This window comes from Cnephaeus nilssonii, assembly GCF_951640355.1.
Source record: "Cnephaeus nilssonii genome assembly, chromosome: 20".
NCBI classification, from domain to species: Eukaryota; Metazoa; Chordata; class Mammalia; order Chiroptera; family Vespertilionidae; genus Cnephaeus; species Cnephaeus nilssonii.
In genome coordinates this window covers 12,365,981-12,389,615 of record NC_137091.1, presented here as the reverse complement: position 1 = coordinate 12,389,615, position 23,635 = coordinate 12,365,981, and the positions used below count along the sequence as shown (strand labels likewise).

General features: G+C 42.5%; 1 protein-coding gene across 3 annotated transcripts in view; it reads left to right on the top strand.

Annotated features, from left to right (window-relative positions):
* The window catches only part of WWP2 (WW domain containing E3 ubiquitin protein ligase 2), a 124,272-nt gene that overhangs the window by 64,495 nt on the left and 36,142 nt on the right, over window positions 1-23,635 (top strand). For all 3 annotated transcript variants that reach the window (XM_079800535.1, XM_079800534.1, XM_079800536.1), the window contains exons 7-8: window positions 4,648-4,775; window positions 15,761-15,971. In XM_079800535.1, coding sequence (XP_079656661.1) covers window positions 4,648-4,775; window positions 15,761-15,971 — 339 coding nt within the window. The remainder of the gene's footprint in view (window positions 1-4,647; window positions 4,776-15,760; window positions 15,972-23,635) is intronic.

Sequence of the window (23,635 nt, the reverse complement as noted above, 5' to 3'; positions counted from 1 at the left end):
ATGGTCCCATTTTAACTCAAAATTGCGCCTTTCCCTTTTCATCTCCCCTTTTTATCCCCCCTCCCTGTTTTTTCTTCTTCTTCTTCTAATCCACATTTGAATGAGGAGTCAGAATTGAGGAGGGTGTAGGTGGGAGTAGGTTTGCTTATTGATGCCTCTCTGAATGGTGGAAACCGTTTCTTTTCCCATCACCGCTTCCCATTTCTTCGCCAGGCTTCTATTTTAAGTGCCTGTTTTTTACTGGTTCTGTCTTGCTGGAAACTGGCCCAACCTCACTCAGTTTTGTTTCCATGCTGCTATTAAAAGACAATGCCCAGTTACAAGGCCTCAGTGGAGGATGGGAGCCTCCCTCTTGGGTCTAGTCATCCAGCATCCAGGCAAGTACCCCTGCTTTGGAATGTGAGAAGAGCTTTATTAGGCAATTTTAACATATGCATCTTTTTTTTTTTTTTTAAGTGGAGAAAAACCCACTATTACTTGTTATACCCTGAAACTTCTCTTTTGCTGAGCTTGAAGACTAACATGGCTGAATTGAGGTCAAAGAAACTCTACTTCCTAGCCTGGGCCTCATTTCCCAAGATAGAAAAATGTTTTGTCGCCTGGTGTCTGGTCAACCATGAATTCTTCTTCTTCTTTTTTTTTTTTTTTACACGGTGGATTTTTATTTTATTTTTTTTATTGATTTCAGAGAGGAAGGGAGAGGGAGAGAGAGATAGAAACATAAATGATGAGAGAGAATCATTGATCAGCTGCCTCCTGCATGCTCCCTACTGGGGATGTGCCCTTGACTGGAATCGAACCTGAGACCCTTCAGTCTGTAGGCTGACGCTCTGTCCACTGAGCCAAACCAGCTAGGGCCAGCCATGAATTCTTGACATTTGGGAGAGATGTGTCCCCAGTCTTTGAAGAATCTTTACATTTATTAAGTGTTTCTAGAGTCACCACCAAATTTTGAATTTCACTTTTTAACTTAGCCAAAAATTTTGTGTCTGGCTTGTAAGCCATCACTTTTTTGGGCTCTTCATTTTCACTTATATTACCCATGGTAGGACTGGCTTCCTTTTTAAAAAATAAACAAAAAATTTGTTTGTTGAATTACTCCTCATAAAGTATGGCATATGTGCCAGTGGTCAACAAGGCTGCACGGGGATGACAATGCCAGGTTGTCATCCAGGCTCACTGGCTAGCAGGTGGCTCCCTCCCACACACCAACATAGTAGGGTGTGATACAAATTTGTGTCTGAGCAAAATTATAAATCACTGCATTTCCACTAAGATGTAAGCTCCCGAGGTCAGGGACTGTTTCTGTTTTGCTGCTAGACCTAGATTAGGGCCTCATGCTCAGAAAATAATGATAGAATGGAATTCAGTGGCCTTTATGAAGTTCAACACAAGAGGTCCCAGGTATCCAAGGCTGTTGCTGTCAGGGTCAGCTGAGGACTGGGGCCAATACTTTGAATGTCAAAACTTGCATGTCAAGGGATAGCCCAGAGCCCGGTCCTGGGGACCTTACCTGCATCAGATCCACTTTCAGGAGCTTGGAGAGAGACTCCTAGGGCCTTGGCCTGGATTGGCATTCCTTAGGGAGGCCTCAGTTTCTGGGGGAGGAACTTAAGGAAAGATACACCAGCATTGAGAAGGGCATGCTGCAAAGAGAGCTGCATGTCTGTAACTAGGTGACTTGAAACCATTTGTGGGGTTTCGCTGTTCCACCTTCTCCTGACTGCCTTAGGGTGGCATAACTTCCCCCGCTACCCCCCAGCCCCCCAAACGGTGGAGATCAGGCCAAGGTTGAAGTCACTGGCAGAGCTGAAGCCAGGCTGTCTGTGGTGGAGCCCAGCTCATCCCCACCCCATCGCCCCGCTTTTGTCCTGATACTATTTTGGCTTATGGTGTGTGGTTTCAGCATTTGGGCCAGCTTTTAATCATGACCCAATCCCAACGTTTAATGGCTGAGCGAGTCCTCCAAGAGAGGAAACTGCTGAAGAGAAGATTTTCCTCAAACATTGAGGCCTACTCTTCCTTCTGAGAGTCTCATTTTAAAGGTAGTTCAAGAGGAAAAAGAGGAAGCTCCAGATTTAGGGCAAAGGAAGAGTCTCTGTGTGTGTGCGCGCATGTGTTTGGTGAGGGGAGCAGGGGTGGCAGTGGGCCACAGGCAGGGAGGCGGCAGTTCATGCAAAGTGGTCCCAGCTGCCCCTGGTTTATGGGCTAATCCCGGCTCTGCTCCAGCCTGTCATTCAGGGTAAGCTGCTATCATTAGTGGTTAAACATTTCTGAAAGTATTCTCTCTCGACTCTGACCGCATGCCCTTTCGGGGAAGGGAGGGAGGAGCCAGGAGAGTAATGGAACCCACCCTGTTGTCATGCCCAGCTGCTCTGCCGAGGGACAAGGGGCCTGGCAACTGGACGTAATCATGGGCTTGTCAGAGCCCGAGAGAGAGAGAGAGAGAGAGAGAGAGAGAGAGAGAGAGAGAGCGTGTGTGTGTGTGTGTGTGTGTGTGTGTGTGTGTGTGACGGGACTGATGTTGCATTTTCCATGCTGCCCACACGGCATGCTGCTCCTTGAGGGACACAGCCCTCCGCTGTGGGCTGGGAGGACCAAATCAGAGAGGCTTTTTTGTCCTTTTAAGGGGATTCTTGGCTGAAATAAACCTTCCATTAACCAACTTTATCTCTCTCAAGTTCTCTGCCCTCAACACATATACACACATTCACCAGTGGCTAAAGCCTGAATTTCCCTTTGGAACTCGCCTGCACCCATTCTGCTTTCGATGAGGAGTTGTGGTAAAATGCTCAATACTAACATTTCTTCCCATGAAGTGGGGACTTTGAAATATTTTTCTTGACTGAGGTGTGGTTGACAGCTTTTGATTTATGAAATTAGCTCAGGGAAAAATAAGATGGAAAAAGAGAGTCCAAATTAAATCTTTATTTCCATAGCTCAGTTGTGCCCTCTCTACCCATTTTTAACTGCCACGCAGTCTTTAGGTAAGAAGGACTCCAGCGTTGGCTAGGCTTCTTGGTGTTTTCCTTGGTTGTGTGGGCCCAAGAAAAACCTTTTTTGTTTTTTTCTTTTTTAAAAATTGTGTTTTCTTCCTTGTTCAAAAGTATACAACAAGCTCAATGAAGAAAGCTAGAAAATTTTAGAAAAACACAAAAGGAAAAGCTAAAGGCATCCATATTTTCAACACCTAAAGATAATCAGTTGACACATTGGCCAATGCCCATCTTGTTGGAAAAATTCGTTTCTTGTGCTACAGAAGGTAGTCAGTTAAGACACTTCTTATTCTCCTAGGAACCTTCTAGTTAGCTGTGCTGCAGGCTTGTCCCACCCAACGGGGCTGGAGTCTGACCAGCAGAGATGTTCTGGTGGGTACCGCACCTCCCTGTGTGGGGAGCTTTCTGTTAGAGCCCTTCATCTCACCATTGGCTAAGTGACTAGTGAAAGAACCACCAGGGGGGGATTCAGCTAAAGTCCAGACCTCCCACCCCAGGCGGCAACCAAAGAGCATGGGCTGTTGACCTTCAAGTACCTGAATATGAGTGTTTTCTCAGTTGCTAACTTTCTGCTGGACTTTTCTGTGTCTGTTTCCTTATCTGCAAAATGGGCATTTTAATAGTCAGCTACTTCTAGGGTTGCCATGTTAAATGAGATAATGTTTGTAAAGTGTGCAGCACACCATAGGTACCTGGAATATAATGTTGCAGCTCAATGCATAGTATATACTTCCATAGTCATCGTTATTACTTTTATTGTTGATAGTGTTCTCTCTGCCCCCTTTCACGTGGACTAGATTGTTCTCTGGACTTTTGTTCCTCTGCCTGGAGAGGGTGGTCTTTTCCTCACTGGATACTATTTAAATCATCTCACTGCTGTAAAGTATTATATAATGACTAAATAATAGAATAATCTCCTTTGATAAAACTGCTAAACTGAAGGGCAAGGAGACTTAGACATTTTCACTGAGTGAATGAAGTCAGGTTCCAACAGGCATGTGAGAACACATCCTGCCTGCCTGCTGCCTTGTGTTCTCCGAAGATCAGACAGGTTCTCTGTTGTTAGATCCCCCCATTTTCCTTGTGATGCAGATCCCTTTCTGCGTTGTATCTTTTACTTGGATGGACTGTGGAGTCATGTTTTCTAGCTGAAACATGTCAACAGATGCACTGGCTAAGCTGTCTAATGTCCCTTGACTTCTGTTCCGAAAGGAAGCGTCTTTTTAACTAAAGAGAAAATGGATTTGGATACGTTTTTGGGCTCTGCCTAACAGGAGAAATGTGTCATCTGTACCCTGTCCAGTGGTCTAGTGATTTCTTGTTTATTTCTTACATTCGAGCCCAATGAAAATAATGTGATGGTCACCGGATATTTTGCCAGTTATTTCAGATGTGGGAGCAATTCACTCTGGATTTGTTTACTTCAAGTGGAAAAGTTTACCCAAAGTTGCCTCTGGGCTTTTACCAAGAAGGAAGCTTACCTGGGTCTCTCTGTTTGAAGCCAGCATCTGTTGAGTCAAAGACTACAGGGGCTATTGAAGGTCTTACTTCCAATAAATAGCGAGAGAGGGAATACGGTGACTTAGGTGGGATACCTTCTTTTTTTTTCCAAGTAACTTACATCTGTCTGCTTTATACTTTGAACCCCCAGGACACACAGACATTCAAGTGGTTCAGCCAGAACAACCACAGCAACCGACGAGCGAAGTCCTGGTACTAACAACCGGCACCGCCAGCCCGTCAAGAACCCAAGCCACAGTGGCTTGGCCAATGGTACAGGTGAGTGACAGCCCAGAATGCAAACCCGGACTGAATCAGTGGCCTCTAACCTGTTCTCACGTGGAGTTGGGATTCTGTCTATGTCACAGTGTGGGGTGGATGAGAGAAGACTCCAATACCAAGATAAATTTGAATCCATCAGTCTTTCCATTGACCTGTCTTTCTTTATCTCTGGAATATTCTTCATAGGTAAGGTTAGTCTCCATAGGACTCTTCTAAAATATTTCTTTTCACAGAAATAAAAAATATTGATTTTTGTATTCATTTCTTACCAACATTGGATTTCATTGGGAGAGGATATCTTACTTATACATGACACATTTTTTTTTTCTGTCCTTAATTTAAGGAAATGATCAGACTTAGGGAGAAAGGAAACAGTATTGTTGCTAGGAGCTGAGTTAGAGAAAATGGCAGCACTGTTGACAGTTGGGAGGCTGGCCAGGGGCAAAGCCACACTGCTACTGGAGGGGGGTGAGGGTGGCGGGACGGGGGGGAAGCATTCTGTGGCCGTTTCAGTGAGAGTTTGTGCCACTTGAGAATAGACAGTCCTTCCACATCACATAGACCGTCTCTGCCCTTGGCTGTGCTTCCTTGTAAGTGGGAAGGGAAGGGCCTATTTCAGAACAATTCACTTTTTGCCATGCTTCCCTTCGGTCTCATCAGGTCAGTGTTGGATTCAAATGGAAAAAGGAAAACAAAGTACAACACTTCGTTTTTCTAAGCGTCTTGAAAATTGTCAGATTTTTAGTGACTGCTGGTCACTTGGTAATTTGTCTTAACTTGGGGCAGTTGGGAAGGGACATGTGGCTGTTGCTTTGATAAACTATAGGTGTTTAAATTGGTAAGTGACACGTGCGGTAATTTTGTAGGTGCTTGTGATGACATGAAGGACAGGAGGTCCGGCGCAGCATAGCTTCTCCGCATGAGCGTTGTCATGGCCCTTTGTGTGACAGACTTGAGTAGGAGAAATCGACGTGGGTTACTTTTTCATGACTCAGTTCTCTGGCAGCACCGTTTGAGGGCTGCAGTGCCCGCCTGATGGCTCATGGTGCTCAGTTGTACGGTTGCCTGCCACGGACTGTGGGTGGAGTGGCCTGTGTCTGACTTTCCCTCTGGGGCTGGGGACCTGCCTGTAGGAATTGAGTTAGCTAGCTCACCCTGAGCCCCGAGGACAAGGATGAGCTGGAGGCGTTGGCTCAGCCCGCCTGGCGCTCCCATGCCAACCCCGTGTCTGAGTACCGGAACCATCCAGTCATAGTGTGGATGTTCCCATCTGTGTGAAGGGGATGGCGAGGTGGTGGCCGAGGGCCGTGTTGCAGAAAATCGTGTGCGTCTCTGTGAGCGCCAGTATGCATGCTTCCCTTAGAAAAACGAGTCGCTGGTGGGAGTGGGCCAGGGAAACTGGCTCCTTGGAACCCGTTGTTTCCTGGAGGCGTTGGCCATGATTCCAACCACTTTGTTCATCGGCGGATCCTGGTTTCCCTTAGCCACCTCTGCTTTTCCTATGAAAACGCTTGGTGAATCGGCTGTATGTGGGGAAGGTCTTTGAGTCACTCTTGATGTTTAAACAGATCTGTATTTCCCTGACATTTATTTTTAGGTACCTTTGCATATTGCCCTTATCTCCAGGGATATTACGTTTCAGCAGGCGAGGCAGGTGCCAGCCATGTCTCCAGAAAGCCAAATACCCGTAACCCCTTGGAAATGTTTCGTGGCGGTGCATCTGAATTCCCAAACTGTTCCCAGAACCCATCTGCGGAGGACAGTTGCAGCATCTAAGGGATTTCTGCCTGTTCAAATACGAAGGTCTTGGCTTCTGTCTCATCTCCTCTCTCCTTCCTGCTGTGATGACAGCTCACCTTTGCCTCCCAGCCAGCCTTGACTTTGTAGGCTCTTTAATGTCGATCCAAGGGGTACAGAAAGACCTCACCTTTCCTCTGGGGAGCAGGCAGAAGCCCCCCTCTTTGGCAGCACAAGAGCAGAGGGTTTTTGAGGATATGAATGCTCCATCCATCAACACGTTGCTCTTAGAACTGAGAGGAGCGGTTCCAAAGTGGTGGTGGTCGGGAGCCGTGCCGCCAGGAAATGTTTCCACAGACATCTGAGGTTTATTTAGCAAGCCCTTTTGGCTGTGCCCTGCCGTTATGCATGAAAAAGACATTTGGGGCAAAAAGGAGTTGAGTTCCAGGTGGTATTTTTGTGTTGTCACAACTGTGAAGTAACCATTTTTTTTTTAATAAAATGAAAGTGAGTGGCAGTCTGTCTGTATAAATATAATATTCCTAAGTTTTAGAAGTGGTAGAATTGAGAAATAGACTAATGGTATAGCACTTCATTGAGACTCCTGTGAAGTGATTTATTTTTCTCTTCTTTTATTGAAAACTTCATTTAAAAAAAAAAAAAAGACATCTCTCACTCCTCTCTTCAATGTGATTTCCATGCACATAGGTGTGGGGGTCACACGGGCTGCGCTCAGATTCTGATCCCTCACGGGTGGTATGTGCATAGAGCCCAGGGACTTTCAGGGCCTTAGTTTTCTCATTAATAAAATTAGGACAAGATACATATATCTCATAGAGTTGTTATAGAAACAAATTATATAAAATATGTAGAGTGTCTGGTATGGTGCCTGGGATGCAGTAAGCTGTAAATCAACATTAGTTTTTATCTTCATAAATAATTTCATATGGTTATAATTATGCAGCATGGATAGATTTACTTTCATTCACTTTGTTATTTTTTTTAATACATGCTTCTATGTATTTGTGGTCTTTTTGTTTACCCCTTTTTAGTGGCCTCATACTATTTCACAGTTAATACACCATAGTTCCTTTAACCCAGGGGTCCTCAAACTTTTTAAACAGGGGGCCAGTTCACTGTCCCTCAGACTGTTGGAGGGCCGGACTATAGTTTAAAAAAAACTATGAACAAATTCCTATGCACACTGCACATATCTTATTTTGAAGTAAAAAAACAAAACGGCAAAAACACCCGCATGTGGCCCGCGGGCCGTAGTTTGAGGACGCCTGCTTTAACCATTCCTCAATCCTAGTGTATTTCCCCATTGTAAAACCAAATCCTGATGTAGACATCTTTGCACACAGCTTTGTTTCTTCTAGAATGAAGTTCTTGAATCAAAGGATAGGAATTTTAAAAATGAGATTAATGTATATTATCAGATTGCCTTCCGAAAGGTTTGAAGCAATCATATATCACAGGGCAGTGTGAAATTTCCCTCAAGTGGTATGCGAGGTTTATTTTTTCCTACAACCTTGTAAACACTGGTTTATCTATTTGCTAAGAAGTATTAAGTGCTCCCTCATTGTTTAACCTTCTTGCATTTCTTGTTATTAGTTGCTTGACTGTTTCTTTTCTATTTGTGTGACTTTTTCATAGTGTTTGATTATCCTTTGGAGATTTGGAAGTTTATTTATATATCCTTGGTTCAAGTTTCTTTTTACAAATTGTGATAAAATATGTGTAACATAAAATTTACCATTTAAACTATTTTTGAGTGTACAATTCAGTGGCACTAAGTACATTCACAGTGTTGTACAACTACATCACTATTGATTTCCAGAACTTTTTCGTCATTCCAAATTGAAACTCTGTACCCTTTAAACAATAATATTCTCCTCTCCTCCCACCTGCAGCCCCAGCCAACCTCTATTCCACTTTATGTCTCTATGAATTTGCTTATTTTAGGTGCCCCATATTATAAGTGGAATGATTTGTCCTTTTGTCTATGGCATATTTCACTTAGCATAATGTTTTCAAGATTCATCCATGTTGTATCAAAATGGTTTCATTTTATTTATCCATTCACCTGTGGGTGGACATTTGGGTGGTGTCCACCTCTTGGCTGTTGTGAGCAGTGCTGCTGTGTCACGGGTGTACCGACTCTGTTTGAGGCCAGGCTTTCAGTTCTTTTGGCTGCACACGTGTGAATAGAGTTGATGGGCCATATGGTAATTCTTTGTTTAACTTTTTGAGGAGCCCTCAAACTGTTTTCCAGAGCAGCTGTACCATTTTACATCCCACCAGCAATGAATGAGGTTCCAGTGTTCCACCTCCCCAATACTTGTTTACCCCCATTTTTTGATAATAGCCATCCTAATGGGTAGGTACAAGTTTTATGTTATATTTATGGTGATAAGTTTCCCCCTATATCATTCATTGCTTTGTCTTTTATCTCATTTTGTGTGGCTTTTGTAGAAAACATTAAAAATTTTTAAAAATCAGCCCTAACTGGTTTGGCTCAGTGGATAGAGCGTCGGCCTGCGGACTCAAGGGTTCCAGGTTCAATTCCGGTCAGGGGCATGTACCTTGGTTGCGGGCACATCCCCAGTAGGAAGTGTGCAGGAGGCAGCTGATCGATGTTTCTAACTCTCTATCCCTCTCCCTTCCTCTCTATAAAAAATCAATAAAATATATTTGAAATATTTTTTAAAAATCATTATGTATGAGTGTTTTTTAATATTTTCAAGTTTACTTTTTGCCTCAAAAGTGAAAAGATTCTCTCTTGTCTATAGAGGGAATAAATACTTTATTCTTTTTTACTTTTTTTTCATGATGTTATGTTAAAAAAAGAACTATCCCACTGGAATTTATAGTGGTATATCTGTATCTATACATATATAAGTATAATGAGGATGGGTTAAATTAATTTTTCTCTATATCAGTGTCCTATTTTCCTATAAATGTTAATTAAATGTTTTCTTTTCTCATTGTGGTTTTTCTTAGTGTTTATCACTTACCACATTCTTATATGCAGTGAGAATTCATTTCTGGATTCTTTACACATTCCACTTTCTTTATTTCCAGTTTGGAGCCAGTGTCTTGTGATTTTGATTATTGACGTGTTATAGTATGTTTTTCTAATGTCTGGAAGAGCTAGTTTTGCCTTATTATTTTTTCTCCATCATATTCTTTGACAGTGATACCTTTTCAAAACCAATTCAGACTTTGGATTCTTAGAAGCCTGGTGGAATAGAAATGGAAATGGCATGAATCTATATATTGGCCAGGAAGGATTAAACGTTCCCATTAGGTAACATGGAGTGGTGGTGTTCATTCTTAAGTTTTTCTTCTTTTTTTCCCCCCATCGCATTGTTTTGATTGATTCTAGTTTTGGTTGCTCTTGTGAAGAGCTGAGTGATCAGTTATATTGGAGGTGCATTTCTTGTATTCACAGGTAAGAAATATTGACTGCTTTATTGTGGAGCATATGTTACAAGCTGATCTTAAGTTTAAAAAGCTTTCATTGTTGGCAAGTTCCTTCCTCTTGCCCAAGTTGAAAAGACTGTGCTACATCGTACGCGCCTAAAGATTTTGGAACACACAGCGAGTTGGCAGCGCGTCTAGGATTAAGAAAAAGAACTTCCAATTCCTGATCTCTTTTTGACTAACTGTGACTAGCATAATAGAGTCTTAGCCCTGAATGAATATTTGATTCATGAAGTTAGAATGTTTAACTAACACCACAGAGGGAACCTTGTGAAATACCCATCATTGCACAAACCAGAGGCCTTTCAACTGCTGTTTTACCTGCTTACCCCATTTACCCTCTCATCTTGATACCCAGCCTTTCTTCCTATACAGGAAAGTCATCTAAGTCATTTCATTTCTCTTCCCCCACCCCCTTCCATTGTTTTTACTTCATGGTGTTCTGGGTTTGAATTCTGGTTCAGCTACTACTGACTGCACGGCACCACTCTGAATGGTACCTCTGTGAGCCTCAGTTTTGTCTTCAGTAAAATGGGAATAACAGCATCTTCTAAATGAGGTAATGAAAGTGAACTTGCTAAAAGCAACACAGGATCCTGGACTGGATCTTGGAATAGTAAAAGGACATTAGTGGAAAGGCTGACAAAATCCAAATAAAGTCTGGAGTTTAGTTAATAGTAATGGACTGATGTTATTTTTTTTAGCTTTAACAAATGTGCTGTGGTTAAATAAGGTAGCAATTAGGGGAAACTGGGTGAAGAGCATACTGTCTTTGTAGCTTTTCTCTAAATCTACAGATTATTCGAAAATTTAAAACCAATAAAGAACCTCCTTTATAAATGGTAATGTTACACAACTGTGAGATTGTTTATTTCAAATATCATTTGCTAGATTATTAGGTTTATTGAACGAGTATTTATTGAGCAAATATCTATTGAATGCCATTTTGATAAGCACCATGGGCAATGTAAAGAAGCAGAAAAATAGGCATCTACCTGATAATCTGTTTCAGGACAAGAACCTGAAAAGACACCATCGCCAAGTGCCAACCAACACAGCAGGTGTCACAGGGGCTGTGTGGCTTAGCTGAGACCACAGGTGCTGAGGGTCCTGCAAAGGGGATCAGTTTGGGCTGAAGTGGTGGGGAGGGTCTTCCTGGAGGAGGGCGGAGCTGAGCAGAGATGTGTAAGCAAGAACATAGGAAGTACAGAGTGGAAATCATGAAAAGCGAAGGAAAATGAATTTGCCTCCATTCTCAAGAAGGGTGCCGTCTTTTGGGAAACGTACGTTGGATACATCCAGGAATTAGGATTAATAAGGGAGTATTGGCTATATTGAATAGAGCTAGAATGTAAAATACAGCGATTCTCTAAGGCCTGGTGAAATTGTAAGTCCGTGTCTTTGACAATCCACATCATGGCTTGTTATGTGACTTCAGGCCACTAACTTAATTGTCTGAACTTTAGTTTTTTCTAACTATAAGCTGTGATGAGGTAGATTTACCTCTGAGGTTCTTTCAAGCTCTCACGTTCTAAGAGCAGAAGAGTATAAACATGGACACAGAAAGTTTGTCAGTGCTAGAATATCCGACTTTCATATTCTATTTACAAATCTAAACTTGAGGTGCAGCACAAAACTCTGAAACATGAGCTACTCCAGTGAGTGAAAGGCACACTTACCTACATGTGCAGCTGCATGAACCGCAGTGTTGATTGGAGGGTCTTTCCCATGGGCTGTCATGGGGCTCTGCTTTTGTTCTTTTCCTGGTCAGAAGTTTCATAATCGTTATTTTAATAGGCAGTATATATAGGTTATCAACACTTTTAAAAGAATAAAAGCTTAAACTGGGTAAAGAAAGTCTCCTTCCTATTCTAGTCCTCCAGCCTCTAGCTCCCTCTCCAGAAGCAGTCACCGTTGTGATTCTTACCAAGATATTTTTTTAATATACAAGCATGTGCATATATATTCTTTAGTAATATATATGCTGTCTGCACTTTCCCACTTAATAATTATCTGAGAAGTTTTTCCATAGAACTCCAAGCCAACTTGAGCTTTGCCCGTTCCCTCTTCTGCTAACCACAGCTAAAGATGGGGACAATTTTAGTTTCAGTAAGAACAGTAATCACAACGGATTGAAATATTTTAAATATGTTTAAATCCAAGAACTCATAGTGGTTTTTAAACAAAAAATTTTTTTTTTCAATTTATTTTTAACTTTTTTATTTTTCAATTACAGTTTACATTCAGTATTATTTTTGTATTAGCTTCAGGTGTACAGCCTACTGGCTAGACAATCATATACTCTACAGAGTATTGCCCTCAATGTTTTCAGTCAAAATGTCACTGTTGATTTTTGGAGGATGTGAGGAAATCAATTCATTATTCCGAAAACTGGTTAAATAAAAGGAAAGACTCAAGCATTTTTTCTGCCTTTTCTTTACAATCTGAACCTCAAGAAAGCCAAATAGTTGATAAGGCAAACTTTCTCTTTATAGGAGTGGTAGAATTAGCATATTAGTGTTTTGCAGTCTAACCAATTAATGGAATTAGGCAGTAATTATCAGTGGCTGCTAATGTTGCAACAGAGAGACAACCAGACATCATGTGTCTCCTATACACAAACATTGAACGTGAATAGAAGCAAAGAGTGCTAGAATGAACTCATTACCCAGCTTCAGCTCTTAATTATTCATGACAATTTTAATTTTATCTACCACCTCTCTTCATCATACCTACCTTCATTTCCCCCCACCTTTTAATGATTGTATTTACATTTTTTGTATTGCTCAATTGTGCTCCATAGAGGTTCTAGCAATTTCTACTCTTACCAGCAGTATGTGAAAATGCATTTTTAAAAATATATATTTTTATTAATTTTAGAGAGGAAGGGAGAGGGAGAGAGAGTCATAAATATCAATGATGAGAGAGAATCACTGATCGGCTGCCTCCTGCATGCCTCCTACTGGGGATTGAGCACGCAACCCAGGCATGTGCCCTTGACCAGAATCGAACTTGGGACCCTTCAGTCCGCAGGCCAATGCTCTATCCACTGAGCCAAACTAGCTAGGGCAAAAAATGCATTTTTTTTATACTCTGATAAGTGTGTGGTTAAATATTTTTACTCTTGTCAATCTGAGGTTAAAAAATTACTATAATATTTCATTATAGTCTTAAATTACATTTCTTGTCTCATAATTGAGATTCAGCATCTTTTCAGGTGTTTAAGGGTAATTTGTATTTCCTTAACTGTGAAGTGTCTCTGATTTGTAGAGGTTCTTTTCATATCAAAGAAATTAGCCATTGGTCTATAATTTGAATTGATAACAATATTTCCTAGTTGTTATTTTTCTTTTGCTTTTAATTTTGCTTACGGTGTTTTTCCCCCATTTAGATTTTTAAAACAATTTTAATCGTCAGTCTTTTGTGACTTCTGTCTTTTGTGTAATATTTAAAAAATCCTTTTCACAGGGAGATTATAAAAATATTATCCTCTGTTGTTTTTTTAGTTCCTCTGTAGTTTCATTTTTTGTGTGTCAAAATCTCTGATCCATTTGGAATTTATTTTGATGTAAGGAGTATATAGGACTGAAACTCAGTTTTTGTTCAGTATACCCACTTGTCATAGCACTGGTTATTGAATAGCCTGTCTTTTCTGCAGTAATTTAAAATGTCACAGTTGACTTATACTAAATTCCAATGTGTATTTAACTATGTCTGAACTTTCTTATTTATTTAATTGACATCTGCCTATTCATATATCAGTGCCACATTGTTTTAAGTGTTGTAGCTTTATAATATGTGTTAATACTTTAGAGAACGACCCCTCACCCTGTTACATATACACACAAAACTTAGTCTTTAGAATTTTCATGGTTATTCTTCTGTATTTAGTTGTCCTTATAATTTTTAGAATGAATTTATTTAGTTCTTAGAAATGTCATGATGGTTTTTTGATTGGAAATGAGTAAAATGTATAGATTTGCATAAAGAGAATTGCCATCTGTTGTGTTTTACTAACTTAGCTGAGATGGAACAGAAACATAAATTCTTGCATGTATGTTGGGGAAACATCAGTTGCACAAGATGTAGTTATTAAGCAACTAATTCAGTCTGTGTGCCAGACCATATATCATTTCCTAGGGAGAAAGCAAACAGATTAATCGTAGTTGGTTCCTAGGCTCTTATCCATTTGTCAGGGTCTAGCTTGGCATCACATCATGCGAACAAATTTTAGTTTCAGCTGACCTCCAGTCTCAGTCAGCCAATAGGGTCATGTGGTTGCTTCAGCATTTTTACAGTCTTCCGTGGCATTAGAGGATGTCCAGAGAGGGCAAGTGGGGTGTAATGAGTGAGTGGTTCAGGCCGGAAGCAGACAACAGGGCTGCCCTGTGACCTTGGCAGGTTATTTAATCTCTTCGGGCCTCAGTTTCCTCAACTGTAATGTGAGGAGACGTTAATTGTACCAGACTCATGAGATTGTGTGTGAGGCTTAACTGAGAGAATTCAAAATGCTTTTGCACTTTGCCTGTAAATGTTACCTAATATCATTTATATTGGAAATCTGACTTCACTGGTCTGATGGCATCTGATTTATTATGTTTGGTTCCCGATATCATTTCTTAGGAGAGGCAGTGGAAAAAGGTCTCTACAAGAGGGAAGCCAGGTGGTAAGAAGAGGGTGGCCTAGAAACATTAAAGGGATAGTAGGCCTTTTTACTGGAAAAGGGAAGTTGATTGAGAAACAGTGTCAGATACGTATTTCGTATTGTCTGGTGTTGGGGACTGAAACCAGCTAATGAACTTCAGCTTAACCTGAGAAAAAACTTCCTGGCAGGGTCATGTTCAGCAATGGAAAGACTGCAGTGAGCTGCCTGTCAGGAGAAATGTTTGAGAAGAGGCTGGGTAGCCATTTGTTAAAGAAACTGCAAAAAGAATTTCTGAATTAGGGAAAAGAGGCTAAATGACAAACAACTTAAGGCATTTTCCTACAAAATTCTAGTATAAATGCACACAGGCGCAGTCTCACATGTAGAAAATCCTCTGCGTATGGCTTACTCAATTTCAAAGAATTTTGATTCTTCAAAACCTTTTTGATCCTTGTTTGAGTGAGAGTGCCCTGGGGTCCTGTGAGCATGGGTGACCATCAGAGAAATGAAGGTTCGGAGAAACAAGGAGACTCAGGAGCAGCTTGGGTCACTCTGTCTCCTTGTCTCTTGTTACCTTGGAGACAAGTCCTGTATCTTAGGAGCCCCATCCTTTTTATATAGAATATTAATCCTTGCTCCCTACTTTGAGTGTGACTCTTAAAAAAGAACAAGCACATTATTTTATGTTTTCCGCCTCTTAGTGTGTGTGGAGCTTTTTGAAGGAAAAATGACAAGTTTAAACAAAAGTATATGACCCTATAAACTCGGCCTTGCTCCATTTAGCACCGATACACTTCCCCGTTGTCTTTATTTTTCCTGCTATTCTTTTATTTCTGTAAATGTAACCATGGTATGTTAGAAAAATGTAATACACTTCTATAAGAGGTAGTATTTAATAGCCTATTTATTTCAGACCCATCTCCCAATTTTCTTCTGGCAGACCATTACTGACTTGCCTTAATTTCCTAAGTTATGATGTGTAACATTTTTTTGATGTCACTGGATACTTGCATGGTCACATTGTGGGGACTGTGTTATCACATTAAGGGAAAAACCTCGTCAATGGGAACATAAGTCTTAGTTGATCTCTAAAATATGATTTCTGTATTTTTAGTGAATGATGAATCTGCTGGAGCCACTGATCCCGAAGAACCTTCTGTTGTTGGTGTGACATCCCCACCTGCTGCAGCATCGAGTGTTACCCCGAACCCCACTGCAGGGTCTCTCCCTGCTCCGGCCACGCCAGCTGAAGGAGAGGAGCCCAGCACGTCGGGCACACAGCAGGTCCTCCCGGCTGTCCCGGCCCCCGATGCCCTGCCTGCTGGGTGAGTAGCCTTCTGTCCCACAGCAGCACTTTCCAGCCCTCCAAAGACTGAGGCCCCTTCACCAGGGCAGAAACAACAAGGTTATTTATTACCTCGTGGCTAGGAGTCTCTGGGAGGCTGCTGTGCGTAGGACTGAGGGAGGTGTGGAAGAACTGCTTATTCTACGTAAATCTTAAAGAGAATCTAAATCAACTGGGGCAGAATCAATGCTACCTTATACTGTGACTGGAAATGAACAGCTTGATCCCAAGAATGTGGCTTTTATAGAACAAGAAGTTTATTTTGCCTTCCAAAATCATCGAACGGTGTTCGCCTACATCCTGCCTAGAAAACAGCTTTTTCTCTTAACTTCTATCTTAATGGCCTGTGGAGGACTTTAGGCTCGGAATATGACTGCATGTTATTCCCGTAACTGGTGCCGATATTAACATGGGCTACTAGTTTCCTTGCCATCCTTTAGTTCAGAATTAAATCTGATGGTAAAGACCTTGAATGCTAAGAAGATAGCCCTAGTAAGCCAAAAGGAAGTCATATGGTGAGTGGAGATAAAAGCAGAGACTCAAAATCAAATAGATCTGGGTTTGAATCCCCACTTGACCCTATTTGGCATTGTCTGAGTGGCTTACTGTCCTGGTGAGGTGGAGATAATAATCATGCATATCTCCCTAGGAAGTTAAGAGACTCAAATAAGACGGCGTAAGGGAAGCACTCACCCAGTGGTGGGCATTGCACCCGTTGAATGATATTTTTGAAGTGGTTGTGAAAGAACCATGAATAGTTTTGAACTGGGAAATGAAGCCTTATCTTAGGGCTACCAGTCATAGCAGGGCCAGTCTGTCTGTGGTCCCTTGTCCATCCTGGTTATCAGTCTGGCTCTGTGGACACCAATGTCCATGTTGCCACAGTCACCGTGGTCTGGCTGCTGCTGCTGCTGCTGTTGCTGTTGTTGGTGGTGGGTCCTCTGAGCCCTGTAACTCATAAGGAAAAGGGAAAGGGGAGGGTCTCTTGCTTGGTACATAATATGCTGTATTGTTCTTAAACTACTTTAGAAAACCCCGTTGTTAAAACGACAATCCTAAATCTGCAGCATATGCGATTTTTTACCACATACATATTGTATCCTTACCATTTGGCGCACTGCCTACCTCATATTTCATAATAAAGTGTGCTGAGCAAATGAAAAGTATTGCAAATAGTTCTTAATACCTCAAGCCTGGAGTGAATTGGGGGTATTGAGAAGTGGCTCTGAAAAGTTTTTTTGGTGAAGTTTTTGATTTCATGAAAAGATTAATAACCAATTGCTGTGTCCAATTCCTCCCTACCGAGATTTCTTTTCTCTTTTGTATGTGGTAAGGACTACTCGAAAGACCTTCATTTGGTTTATAATTTGAAATCTGTATATAATTTGGGGGGAACAGAGCAGAATCATTTTGGCAGAAAGGAGAGAAAATGGCGCTGCCTGTGTCCCCTGTGAGCTGTTTGTTTTCTTTCCGCTGAGCAAATGCCTGGAAGGCCGGCTTCACTCCTGTGTCAGTCACAGGCAATTAGGGCTAATGGCTCAACGTGTCTTTATGTAGGGCGTGTGTGAGGGTTACTGTTCTCTGGGATTGGGCTCTTCCTGTTTCCAGGCAGCTGGAAAACTCCAGGCTCTGAAAACGCTCTTTATTCTAAGTTTGGCGGATGGAGTGGCCCAGGGAAGCGATTCTCCTCCCTTACCCTGCCAGAGGCTGCTGCACTCCTCTGAGGTCGACTTTGGACGGCATCTTAGAGTGTTTAGAACATGACAAGGCCTGTGTGTGGGTCTGGGGAGGCTGCTGCCTACTTTAACACATGTGCCGGTCCACAGAAGGGTGTTGGGACCCAGTTTTCCATCCTAAGGTGCCCACCCCTGACACATGGGGGAGCCTGGATCCTGAGCTGCCTCACTGGAGGCTGCCACCAGCACTGCTGCGTGCTCGGCAGTGAGCATGGCAGGCTTTCCGTTCTCTGCTCCGTGCGAGCCAGAGACCCTTGCAATTCGGAGACCTGCCATCCCCACCAGGGAATACCGCCCTATTTCCAAGTTCAGGAGATTCAGACGAGATGGACTATTCCTTTATTCCTGGTATCATGGCTTCAGGAGTCAGAGGACCAGTTTTAACCTTTTTAAATACAACTCTGAGCCTGACATTTCACCACTTAGAATGCTGCATTGGCGTCCTATTGTCCTAAGGTGGTGATATTCAAAACTATTTTCATAGTTTTATTTCTTAATTGAATTAATATATTAATTTTACTGGTTTTAGAGAGACAGGAAGGGAGAGAGAGAGAAACATCAATTTGTTGTTGTGCTTACTAGTATGTATGCATTCATTGGTTGATTCTTGTATGTGCCCTGACCAGGGATCTAACCCCCCAGTGATGGTGTATCTGATCGACACTCCAACCAACTGAGCTACCTGGCCAGGGAAGAATTTTTAAGACATACAATACCTGACTATTTAGTCAGGGGCACTGACCTCTTTTCTCTTAGATTGTCATTAAAAAATGACAACAGCCAACACAACAAGAGCTATCTGGTGTGAATGAATCAAAATTATACTTATTTTCTGTTCTGTCAGATTGGCTAAAATATTTTTTTGGTGTGCCGCAGAGTTTTAGTAATTAGTTTATGTGTGCCATGCGATGGGAAGGGTTGAACATTGCTGTCTTGAGGGATAAATGATCAAGTCCTTAATAAGGCCTAAAAAGCCCAGCACGTAGGACCCCTCCCACCCCCGAAGCCTCCCCTGGAGGACACTCTGCGTTGCTCTCCAAGCTTCAGCCGTAACTGTGTCAGTTTGACAAATGGACAGCTCTTCCTCGGCATTTGGGACCCTCTGCCATGCTGGTTGCTGTTTCTGAAATCTTCTTCACTTCTTTGTCCATTAATTCCTCTCCGTTTTCAGGTCTTAGCACCATTTTCAGAACCAGCCCTTCCTCTGGGAGTTCTCCCTTGACTCCTGGTCGACAAGGTCAAACTGCCCCGAGTACTGTAACTCTGCCCACACGTATAATTGCTTGTTTCACGACCCTCTGCCCTGCTGGGCTGTAAACACCATGATGTCCGGGAGCCCGGCACAGAGTAGGTCCCCAGGACATATTTGTAATGAGTAAATTTAAATGCCTTCTTTCCCACCCCTGCAACTGGATGAATATTTTCTGCTTCTTCGATACCTCAAATAAATAGCAACTTGGACAGGAGTATTGCATTTTCTTCCCAAGAACAAGAGCTCAAGGCATCCATCATTCACTGGGTTGACTGGCTTTGGGTTTACTAGTAACTGTGCGTCTCTCACAGGGTTAGGATGTTCTTCCCTGCTCTCTAGGCGTCCTCACGCACTGGCAGGTACTATGGAGTGTCTCCTCTCTACTAAGGTATTCCTGAATCACACTAGAGCGCCTTTTCAACGTACCCAGACTTTGTCTCATTCCAACTTTATCTTCTCAACTTTAGTCTCCCTTACTGAGCGATTGAGCAAGAGATCCCTAGGGCTTATTTTTCCAGTTGTTGCATTGCCTTTCTGAAACTGGCAGCAGATAAGACTGATTATAGCCCTAGCTGGTTTGACTCGGTGGATAGAACGTTGGCCTGTGGACTGAAGGGTCCTAGGTTCGATTCCAGTCAAAGGTACTTGCCTAGGTTGCGGGCTTGATCCCCAGTGAGGGGCATGCAGGAGGCAGCCAATCATTGATTCTCTCTCATCACTGATGTTTCTATCTCTCTTTCCCTCTCCTTTCCTCTTAAATCAATAATAAAAAAAAGTATCTATCTATTGTCTATCTATCTATCTATCTATCTATCTAAAAGTCTAAGCAACCATTAGACCAGTTGCTATGACACACATTGACCACCAGGGGTCAGACGCTCAATGCAGGAGCTGCCCCCTGGTGGTCAGTGCGCTCCCACAGCGGGAGTGCGGCTCAGCTGACCGGGCGCCCCCAGGCTCACGGCTGGCGAGCACAGCTGTGGTGGCTTGAGCCTCTCCCATGGACACTCCTCCTGCGTGCCCCTCCCCCATCCAGACCAGGATTAGCACCGGCATCAAGACTGACTGGGCGCTTCTCGGTCATGGGCGTGCTGGTATTGCCCTAGGACGGGTGTGCAGAGACTGCCGCAGAGCAGCAGTGAGCCTACCAGCTATGGCAGGCACATCGGGGCCAGGATGAGTGGGAGTGGCGCATCGCCCAGCCCGGGCTTGGGCTCCTCCCTGGCGGCCTGCCACTTCGCGCATTACTACATCCCTGGGGGGATGTTGGACTGCCGGTTTCGGCCCGATCCCCGCAGGCCACACCGAGGGACTCCACTGGTGCACAGATCCGTGCACCAGGCCTCTAGTGTGTGTGTGTGTGTGTGTGTGTGTGTGTATACTGATTATAAAGAGATAACATGTGTGTGTATGGTTTTTTTTTAATCCTCACACGAGGATATGTTTTTATTGATTTGAGAGAGAGAGAGCATCGATGTGAGAGAGAAATATTGATTGGTTGTGCACCCTGACCAGAGATCGAACTGCAACCTATCTAGTATGTGCCCTGACTGGGAATGGAACCCACACCCTTTTGGTGCACGGGATGATGCTCCAACCTACTGAGCCACCTGGCCAGTGCCATGTCTGTATGTTTTAAGGACTGAAGTCTACTGAAAGCTGGGCTGCATAAGTCCAAATAGAACACTGCATTAACCTCTTCTCCCTGTCTCCAAACACTCCTGCTTTCTGTACTTTTAAATTTAATTAGCATGAGAGAAGCCAACTGGAAGGGTCTCTTCGTTTTCAGCTCGCAAATGTCCACTAATGGAGGGGTGCCAGGAAGGCTCGGGAGACATGGTGAGATAGTGGTCCAGGCAGCAGGCAACGGGGAGTGAGGCCACTTTGATCAGTTGGCCCTGCATCTGGTTTTTATCAGCACCGAGCCCACTTTGGGGACTGAATGCTCATTAACAGACCCTGTGTACATGGCTTAGATAAACTCCAAGTGCGTCCCGGGCTTTGCAGCTCACTCAGGGCCTCGCACACAGAGGCACATTATTTCACCCTGGCAGCCCGTGCTCTGCTGTGGTTTCTTACATAAGGGAGGCCGTTGTGTTTGGACTGCCGACTTACCTCAGCACTGCCGGTTCACACCATCCCGTTCTCCCACAGTCACTGGCTGCCCTGTCCGTTTCCTGCCTCAGAGTGGAGTTAACTGAGGAGGGGTGTTTTCTAGGTCTTTTTGATGTGCCATCTCCCCTGCCACCGCACCCAGTTATGGAGATCCAGAGGCCCTTTTCCCCAGTGGTCCTACTATCCGGAATCACAGCCTTGTAAGAGTTCTTCGACGTGTTGTTTGTAGAGACACTTGAAGAGACACGGGAATTTGGAGCTTCTCTGCTAAGTCAGAAACCAGCCGCTGCCATGGATTTTCATTCCAAACTCAAATTTGGCGCTAGCCAAAGATTCTTGCCCAAGGAGGTTAGACAGTGCTTTTCAGACTCTCCGTGCAGAACCGGTCCTTTTTTTCTGGCTTCTTGTTGTTTTATTTATTTTTTCAATCTGTTACAAATCCTTACTTTTGTTCTCTATTCAGTGAGACAAATCTACTGATCACGTTTCGATGTGGCAATAGCAAGTTGATGCTCAGAAACTTCTGCATTTTTCTGGTGGCTAACCTTTTGAGCCATGGACCACACTTTGGGTAGCACCATTTTTAAGGATTATACTGGGAGAATCTGTGCCTTTTGCTGAATATGGTTTAGTTTTTTTACTTATAAGCTTAGGTAATAATCAATAGTGTATGTTCCTGACTTCCTCCTCATCATCTCACAGCAAAAGCCTTATTTCCAACGATTCTACTATTGTCAGGGCTGGCCCAGGAGATGTTCTCACCCTCCTGTATGTATGTATTCACGTGTGTTAATGGTTATTGTGTCCATCTTTGTATCCCTAGCACCTGGCATAGTGCTTGGCTTCTAGAGAGATGGCGTTGGAAGTGTTTGCTGAACGACATGATTTCAGTCTCAGTAGCCCTTAAAACTTTTTTTGGAGGCGGACAGGGAATAGAAGAAGAAAGAATAAGGAGAACAGCAACAAGCAAACACCCAGGTTTAATCATTGGTGCTATTCATGTACCTTGTGTATATTTTTTCCTGACCATTAATAACAGCTAGCATGTGTTAAGCGTTTCCAGTGTGTTGAAGAATGCTGTTTCATATGTGAGTTACTTCATGCAGTCTTCATAGCACTCTGAGTGGTAGCCACTTTTGTCCTCATTTTGCAAATCAGGGAACCTTAAGCCATTTGCCCAAGACCACATATACATACACACACACATTTACACACATCTACCAAAATTTGGTAATCTTATGGTATGTGGTTTTAAATTTTATTTGTTTATTGTAAAATATCTTAAGCATGCAGGTAAGAATGGACAGCACTTTAGATTAAATGAAAAACAGTATATTTATGTAATTTAAAAATAATTTTGATTATCTTATTTTTTATTGTTATTTTTTAAAAATAAATCTTTATTGTTCAGATTATTACAGTTTTTCTTCTTTTTTCCTCCAATAGCTCCCCTCCGCCTGGTTCCCACCCCACCCTCTACCCTTACCACCCCCCACTGTCCTCATCCATATGGTGTACGATTTTTGTCCAGTCTCTTCCCGTAACCCAGTCCACTCCCTTTCTATGCCCCTGATTCTATTATATTCACCAGTTTATTCTGTTCATCAGATTTTTTATTCACTTGATTTTTAGATTCACTTGTTGATAGATATGTATTTGTTGTTCATAATTTTTATCTTTACCTTTTTCTTCTTCTTCTTAAAGAATACCCTTCAGCATTTCATATAATACTGGTTTGGCGGTGATGAACTCCTTTAGCTTTTTCTTATCTGTGAAGCTCTTCATCTGCCCTTCAATTCTGAATGATAGCTTTGCTGGGTAGAGTAATCTTGGTTGTAGGTTCTTGCTATTCATCACTTTGAATATTTCTTGCCACTCCCTTCTGGCCTGCATAGTTTCTGTTGAGAAATCAGCTGACATTCGTATGGGTACTCCCTTGTAGGTAACTAACTGTTTTTCTCTTGCTGCTTTTAATATTCTCTCTATCTTTTGCTCTTGGCATTTTAATTATGATGTGTCTTGGTGTGGTCCTCTTTGGATTCCTTTTGTTTGGGGTTCTGTGTGCTTCCTGGACTTATAAGTCTATTTCTTTCACCAGGTGGGGAAAGTTTTCTGTCATTATTTCTTCAAACAGGTTTTCAATATCTTGCTCTCTCTCTTCGTCTGGCACTCCCGTAATTCAGATGTTGGTACGCTTGAAGTTGTCCCAGAGGCTTCTTACACTATCTTCATATTTTTGGATTCTTTTTTCTTTTCCAGTTGCGTGTTTTTTGCTTCTTCGTATTTCAAATCTTTGACTTGATTCTTGCGATCCTCTAGTCTGCTGTTGGATCTCTGTATATTATTCTTTATTTCAGTCAGTGTATGCTTTATTTCTAGTTGGTCCTTTTTCATATCATCGAGGGACTCACTCAATTTATCGGCAGTTTCTAGAAAATTCTTGAAAAACCTTATAACCGTGGTTTTGAACTCTATATCCAGTTGTTTGCTTCCTCCATTTCTGTCATTTGTGACCTGTTTTTTGTCTCCGCATTTTGGCTG